Source organism: Otolemur garnettii, unplaced genomic scaffold, assembly GCF_000181295.1.
Source record: "Otolemur garnettii isolate 467f Iridium unplaced genomic scaffold, OtoGar3 scaffold00012, whole genome shotgun sequence".
Lineage (NCBI taxonomy): Eukaryota > Metazoa > Chordata > Mammalia > Primates > Galagidae > Otolemur > Otolemur garnettii.
The window spans coordinates 10,259,636-10,267,727 of NW_003852407.1; the positions used below are offsets into that span (position 1 = coordinate 10,259,636).

An 8,092-nucleotide genomic window follows, 5' to 3' on the forward strand; every position below is an offset into this window, starting at 1 on the left:
AAAAAAAAAAAAAAAAAAGAGCCAAATGGCCATTTGCTAACTATAGTTACCAAAAAACTTGTATGTTTGCTTAACTTTGGGACTTCTCACAACCTGAACTAACCAATATGCTGTGGCCTCATTAATCAATCAAAACTCAGCTGTGTCATGTCAACCAGTCAGCACTAACAAGTTTGACATTTTCATTTGCATAACTGAACCTTACTGGGAACCTGGGTGGGGATTTTCTCTATAAAAGTCAAAATCTCCCTTTATTCTCTGGAAGACACCTTCATTTTACACCAAAGACTTATGTATGTCCACTTGGTTTGCAAACTGTTCACTAGAATAAAGTCTCTGTCCTCCAAATTCCTTTTGAGCAATTTTGTTCATACCAGATAGCTACATTTTCATATTCTACTTAGTGACCTAGGATAACTGTGAATCACAGTCTTCATTAAAACAATATAAGAGAAAATAGTTTTTCAACATATGAACAATTCTTGAATCGTAAAAGAACGAGCCAGACCAGGTAAAAAAAAGAAAGTCAATTTTTAAGTAAAATTTTAAATGTGTAAAGTAGGCAAAAACCAGTAACAAACAAAAGTGGGACAGGGACTTGTAAGAGAAAGGGGGAGGGAGAAGAAAACAAACAAAAATCCCATCCAAACTGAGATAACTGATCCAAATTCATGTAACTGCTGTACTGAGGTAAAGCAGTGGGAAAAAATAACATTTTAAACTCAAAGCCTGAAATGTTTTACTATTTCAACATATAATTCCTTTAGAATTCCCACGATATGTACATAATCCTAGAATAAACATCTTCTTAGCTTATAAACAATGAATACATTTGAAAATAAATATATACAATATTTCAGAACAACCCTTAAAGATCATATTTAGGCAATGACATTGAAAGAAATGGAATTCAGGGACTGTGTAGCATTCAGAAAATATGTCATCTTGAAGGTTAAGTTTTCCCTTCACTGCTGGTTACTCTGAGGTCTTCATAATACACAGGTTGCTTCTAAAGTAGTTTTGTTATTGAGCCAAGGATCTTGATGGAATAATCCCAATTTCATTTTCTCCAGTACTACAAAAAGTAAAAACACATAAACAGAAAATAATTGACTTCACTGTTCACAAAGAAAGATAAACAACAGAGTCTATAGTTTTAAGAAGACTTCTATTACTTTATTAAAAAGTGAACGAATTACTTTGCTAGATGCCATCAAAGAGGCTGCAATTAACCACAATATGGTTTAAAAATCAGTCTATATGAGAAAATATTTAGGGTAGAAGGTGTTTGCTGACTCAAGCTCAAGAATAACACAGTTATTATGTGATAAGCAAAAAGAAAAAAAAATTAGCACTTAAAAGGCAAAATTTCTACTGAATTCCATAGTTATTAGAGGATTAGTATTGTGAGTAGCATGCTTAATTCCTTAGTTTCACATTTTCATCAGAGGCTGTGAAAACCTGTAGCTTATTCCACAGAGTGTACCCACTTCATTCCAGAAATGGTCTGGAAATCAAATCAAAGGAAGTAGTCCTAAAAGAACAAGAGAGGCCACTGAAGAGCTGCTTGGGATCGACACAGTCAAGAGTGTTCAATCCTGAGACAGACGGTAGAAAGAAAAGAAACAAAGATTTCTTCCTTTGGGTGAATATACACTGAGTCATCCATACCTCATGTGCCCTTTTGTTTAATAAAATACAGGTTGATATTATCTTAAAGGAATTATGAATGCTGTTCATGTGTAACAAAACTAACATTCTATGAACTTCATCTCATTATTACACTCAGAAAAAGTGAAAGAACTAAATTTTGCTGACAAGTAAAATGAATTGCCTGAATATGTGTAGATATGTGTACATGCAGAAATGTGAAACTGCCAGGATGCTGGCTGCTTCTAATCTGATGTGATTTATTATTATTATTATTTTTTTTTTTTTTTGAGACAGTGCCTCAAGCTATCCCCCTGGGCAGAGTGCCGTGGCATTACAGCTCACAGCAACCTCCAACTCCTGGGCTCAAGCGAGTCTCCTGCCTCCGCCTCCCAAGCAGCTGGGACCACAGGCGCCCGCCACAACGCCCGGCTATTTTTTGGTTGCAGCCATCATTGTTGTTTGGCGAGTCCGGGCTGGGGATTCGAACCCGCCACCTTAGGTGTACGTGGCTGGTGCCTTAGCTGGTTGAGCTATAGGCGCCGAGCCATCTGATGTGATTTAAATTAACAATTCTAGAAAGACTATGGCAAGATTTATTTTTAATACTAATAAAAATAATGTACTTTACACTTCAAGAAGCAATTCAGATATTTTTATTAAAGGTAATATCAGAGAAAATAAAAATAAACTTCTTGAGAAAAGGGACGTTGGCACTCATATAAAATCTCATACATTTACTTGGTGCCTAGTACGTGCTAGAAAGTGGTTCTGGTTCTGTTGGAGGTCTCAAAGATACTTAACCTGCATGAGGACTAAATGAGTATACACAGAGTCGTAACACACATACACGCACACGCTTACAATTTTGGCAAATGGGTAGGAAACTCATTCCAGGCAAGGAGCACAGGGATATTACTTATATGGGGAAGAGGGATACTGGCTGTGAGGAATTATTGTCAGATCTACAAAGTAGGTTCTTTTTTGAAGGCTGTTGGAAGATGATGAAGGTTGAAAATGCAGGTAAAAACCAAATTGTGAAGGGACCACACTGACATCCCAGGATGTCTAAATATCCTAGAATTAAATAGGAAGCAATCAAAAACTTGTGTGTATATATGTGTGTTTGTATATGTGAAAAAAAATGCTGCTACTGAACAGATGGTCTTTAGAATACAGGCAAACCTTGTTTGATCATGCTTCACTTCACTGTAGCTTGCAGATACTGCGTTTTTTATAAATTGAAGGTTTGTAGCAACCCTGCCTTGAGCGAGTCTATTGGCACCACTTTTCTAATAGCAGGTGCTTACTTTGTGTCTGTGGGTCACACGTGCAGTCTTGCAGTCTTTCAAACCTTTTCATTATTATTGTTTCTGTTACAATGATCTGTGATCAGTGATTTCGATGTTACTATTCTAATTGTTTGGAGGTGCCACGAACCTCATTCACGGAAGATAGCAAACTTAATCAATGCTGTGTGTGTTCTGACTGCTTCCCTGACCAGCCATTTCCCCATCTCTCTTCCTCTCCTTGGGCCTCTCTATGCTCTAAGACACAGTTATGTTGAAATTAGGCCAATTAAGAAACCTACAATGACCTCTAATCGTTCAAGTAAAAGCCCTATGATTCCCTTTATTGCAGTAGTCTGGAATAGAACTTGTAATTATCTTCTACATTTGCCTGTATGTAGGTCACTAAGAAAGCTCTGAGACAAAGTATGCTATGGGCCATTATTTCACTTCCAAAAACCATAGTCAACAGTGTCCTTTCTGATTCACCTGTGCAAGTTTCGACTTGCTCGGCTTTTTGGTGTTGCTGGGCAGGCTTCATTTGTTTGTCCATATTTTATATTTCTTGATTTTTGTGTATCTCAATGCTTTCATAATGATCCATTACATGTATGCCTCACAATGTCAGTATCTACTATATAGCAGAGCCAGTCCTAAAATATTTAACTCCTTGTACATATGAGGAGTTTTTGTTAAAAAGTTTGATAGGAAGAAAAAAATCAACCGTTAGTATAAAACTATCTTACTGCAAGCAGTTAATAAAACAAACACAGGTAAACTTTACCAAAGTTGATATTCAAATGTCTAATATCCTTCTTTAGAGAAGATAATGAAATTAAATGTATATGATTAAGAATTTAAACTGCAGGGCATTGTAGTTGAAATTCAACTGGCATTTTGTTGACTGGCTGCATTATAGTTTGAAATTCAATCGGCATTTTGTTGACTGGCTGCTATTATAATAATTAATCTTAAGACCTGAAAACATTTGTCATACAGCAAATGGCTGTATTATAATATTTGCTTTTTAAAGTGTCACAGGTTTTAATGGGTAGCTGTGTAGCAATTATAACTGCAGTTCAACCAGACAGCACATGTGGGTAAATGAAATTCAAGACCAGTTTCAGCCAGTGTGCAAAATAAATGTTATCCCATATTTATCCTGTTTATCTTGGGTTAACCGTTTGCAGTGACTTTTTATATACACTTGGTTGTTTGCACAGCTGATTTTATTATTCCTTTAATGGTTAAAAGATTAAGGAAATAAAAAAAGAATCATTTTCTAAATTTAGAAGTAAATTTTTAAGAACTCACTTTTCACAACAAAGGCTACTCATGCCTAATAAACTGCAGCTTAGAAGCATACAACAAGTTATTTGGTAACTAGTGTCCATTTTTACAAACCAGGAGTTGGGTTTGAATCTGAGCTTTGTCACAGATCAGCCTTAGTTTTCACATCTATAAAACAAAACCATACTTCACAGGTGTGAGAATTAAACGAGGTGATGCCAAGAAAGCATTTTACTGAATTCCTGGTAAATGTTCGATAGTCTGTTATCATTGCCATTATTGTTGTCATTCCTCCCAGAACAATCTAAACAACTGAGAACTAAATATGGGACACAAAATGTGGTAGGAAATAATTTTGGACAATCTACTTACAAATTATGGTGTTATGTCATTTAAGCTACTCATAGAAGAATTCCCTGGCTCTTTAGAAAATTATTTACTAAATTACAAAAAAATTGGTTTTAGAGAAGAATTATTTCTATTTGACCACATAATTCCATAATTTTTCTTTGGTTTAATGATATATTTTACACTGCTAGTCTTCATTCTTAAGGGTAAAATGAGGCCCATATGACAGAAATCCAGAAATAAGGCACTGTTCTTTTATTTTTAGACATCATTTTGCCTTTATAAAGTAGGATGAAACCTAATGTTCCGAACACATTTTAGCTATTATACAAATAGTCATACTGTTCAAAGTGGCAAAAAAAGGGAACAAAATATAAATGGAGACGGCATGAATTAGTCATACTGAGCAACATTACCTTTTCGGCTTTGCATGTATCTATGCAGGGGTGTCCAACCTTTTTATTTCTCTGCCACACATTGCTAGAATAAGAGGTGCTTTGGGCCACATGCTAAATACACAAACACTAAAGAAAGCTGATTTGCAAAAAAACCCCCAAACTATGTACATACTTTTCATGCTATCCAACACCACAGATAATCAAAAAAAGTGCTCACAAAATTAGCATGCACCCTCAGGCTGCAGATTGGACACCCCTGTATGAGTATTCGAGGCTATGTAGCTTTCAACCATATGGGAGAATTGTATGGAGAAGTATGAGTAAGGCGCTTCAGTAAACAAGACTTAAAACTACAAAGCATTCCGTGTTTTCCAGTCTGACTTGAAAGAGGGATCATAAAAAGGAAAAGATGTTCAATTTGCAAAGACGAATTCCATTTTACTGGCTACTTTATATGAATAGAGATGTTTAAAAAAATATAGAGAAGGAGGCAAAAATAGGTCACTAAAAGAAAAAAAAATAAAGTTAGTATGAATAATAATGCTATAAAAAGACACACAGATCTGTACTTAGATTTAACATATGAGTACTAGTAATGCATTAAATCTACAATAGTTTAGTTCTACTATATCTACGTAGTTACGTATCTGTGGTGCAGCTGGAGACTAAATGTCAACTTAACATCTGCAGCGGAAAATAATTAACTTGTGAACTAGGGGTTTATCAACATTTTGACTATTGAGGCCAATTACATGTTTGTTAGCAGATGGTATATTCTCATTATAAATTTAAGGTATAATTTATTTTTTACTTATCTTTTCTCTTATAAGTAGGATTCAAAATAATACTACAGGTATGGGTGTAAGGACTTTAAATAAAGTTAATAAAGAAAAAAGTAAAGAAAAAAATCTAGTGTCTAGTAATTTTCCTTTTCCATATGGTTATTAGCTGATGTATGGCCCTTAAACAGAGCTAGCTCTGTTAATGTATCACATAAGACCAAACAGCAAATAAAGTTCAACAGACATACATTATGGTACATTTAAGACTATATAGAGTAGTGTCCCTAAGTACATTTGAACATCTACTATTGTTATCAATACATTTACTACTGTTACAAAGGCTTAAAAACAAAAACAAAATTCCACTGACCCGTAACACGGTGACTTTCAAATAACTGAAATCAAATAGAAGCATTAATACTAGCATAGTACTGACTTCTTGACTGTCAAAGGTTCATGTGAATACGCACATCACCTAATACAGCTATGGTTATGCACAGTCTGGACACAGACAATATGTATTCCTTACCTAGGAAAAGAGAAAGATAAAATAAAACCCAACAAACAAAAAGAGAAAAAGAAACGGAGAAATGCGCTCCCATGGCTTTAGTTCCCCAATTCTGAACACCAAGGGAGTCACTCAGGGACCTGGCATGCTGTCTTCTCACAGAAGACGAGAGAGTACAGTAGTGACTGTGGAATCACCCTACTCCGGGCTCAGGTACTACAGTCAGCACATAAAGGCAAAATAGGAAGATGAACAAATCCTATCACCCAAGAAAAGCCCATTAGAGACAGGCATTTCTCAGAAAGTCAGAAACAGGAAGCTTTCCCCTCAGCGCTAATACAAAAAACAAAACAGAAGAAAAAAAAAACCAAAACACCCAATTTCTTTGGTTAAGCAGCCCACAGGGCAGACTGTTTACAAGTAGAGCCCATGATATATGTGCAAAAAGTGAGAATCTTCAGTTCTAGGATTACTTTCAGCACAGTGAGATGCCATGCTCTCTCCGAGAGGCACTTGATATCTGAAACACTTTTGAGGAAGCCACTCATATTTCTTGAAGAACACATGCTCTTCAGGGGGAATTCAGGCAGAATAACCACACCATTTTCCTCTTTTCATTATTTTTGTTTTGTATTGAAATCCCCACCACGTATATATAGTTAACTCCCTTAGGTTAAAGGCACATGGTCTTTAAGAACGTGTGACTACAGATTCATGTGCCCTTTTGCCTAGACCTATGGTTATCTGCTTGAACATCACAGGTACCAAGTAAGGATTCTTGCTAAAAAGATGGAAGGCATGATTTGTTCCTAGTACCTGGACTGGATCTTAGGTAAAGGTCCTGAACCCAATCTAGTCTTACTTTTTAAAAGTCTGCAAAAAAGGTATCTTTAGCTCTAATTAATCTGCCAATATTCAATTAATGAGATTTAATATGTATTAAGACTAATGGAAATCACAGCCTTTTCTCTAGACTTTTACTATCAATAAATAAACAGGGAGGCAGACAGGAAAAGGACTGCAGTGAGACCTACTCCCCCTGAAAGGCCTCCATAACCCAGACCATGTGACCTCTACCTGGCCTTCGTGGACAAGGCTAGAAAGTCCTTTAAAAATCATTTAGGAAGAGAGAAGAATTACAATGATGCAATTTCAAGGACAATGATCCAAATAAATGTGTTTTTCAGAGGAAAATTTGCACTACTAATGGGGGGGTGTTGCTAGGCAACAAATAGTGCAGTGTTTACTCTCTACTCTTCCTTAGGAATTTCATGATGGAAGAAAACAAGCCTTGTTAGCATCTTGACAGAACAGTTGTATCTAGCAATTTTTAGTCTCCCTTTGGAATTTAATTTCTTTTACGATGAAATAACTATTGTTTTTGTTAGTGTGTATCTAACTCTCACTTTTTAAAAACTTGGTCGTACAATGCATAATAATTAATGGGAATGCACTAACATTACCTTAAATCAATCAGCAATACTGTGTCATTATATTAAATGCGATGAGTGACAAAAAATAGATGTTGGTTATTTTTATTTTTTTTTAGATGTTGGTTATTAACATCTGAGGGCCTGTGTGATTTATTAATATCAACACCTAAACAACATACACAGAAATGTGAGTTTCAAAGAAAAAATTAGCTTCCCCAGAGATAACAGCTATGCTTCTATAATTTTGTAATTTTTATTTTTATTTTTATTTTTATTTTTTTTTTTGAGACAGAGCCTGAAACTGTCCCCCTGGGTAGAGTGCCGTGGCATTACAGCTCACAGCAACCTCCAACTCCTGGCTCCAGCGAGTCTCCTGCCTCAGCCTCCCAAGTAG

The 8,092-nt window shown here is 35.7% G+C and overlaps 1 protein-coding gene across 3 annotated transcripts in view; it reads right to left on the reverse strand.

The window, feature by feature from the left end:
• Positions 1-714: 714 nt before the first annotated feature.
• The window catches only part of PIK3C3 (phosphatidylinositol 3-kinase catalytic subunit type 3), a 135,000-nt gene continuing 127,622 nt past the window's right edge, over positions 715-8,092 (reverse strand). The window contains exon 25 of one of the 3 annotated variants that reach the window (XM_003784732.2): positions 715-1,075. In XM_003784732.2, the coding sequence (XP_003784780.1) occupies positions 1,061-1,075 (15 nt within the window). In that variant the 3' untranslated portion in view covers positions 715-1,060. The remainder of the gene's footprint in view (positions 1,076-8,092) is intronic. The other 2 variants (XM_023510241.1, XR_002772042.1) reach the window with 2 other exon arrangements.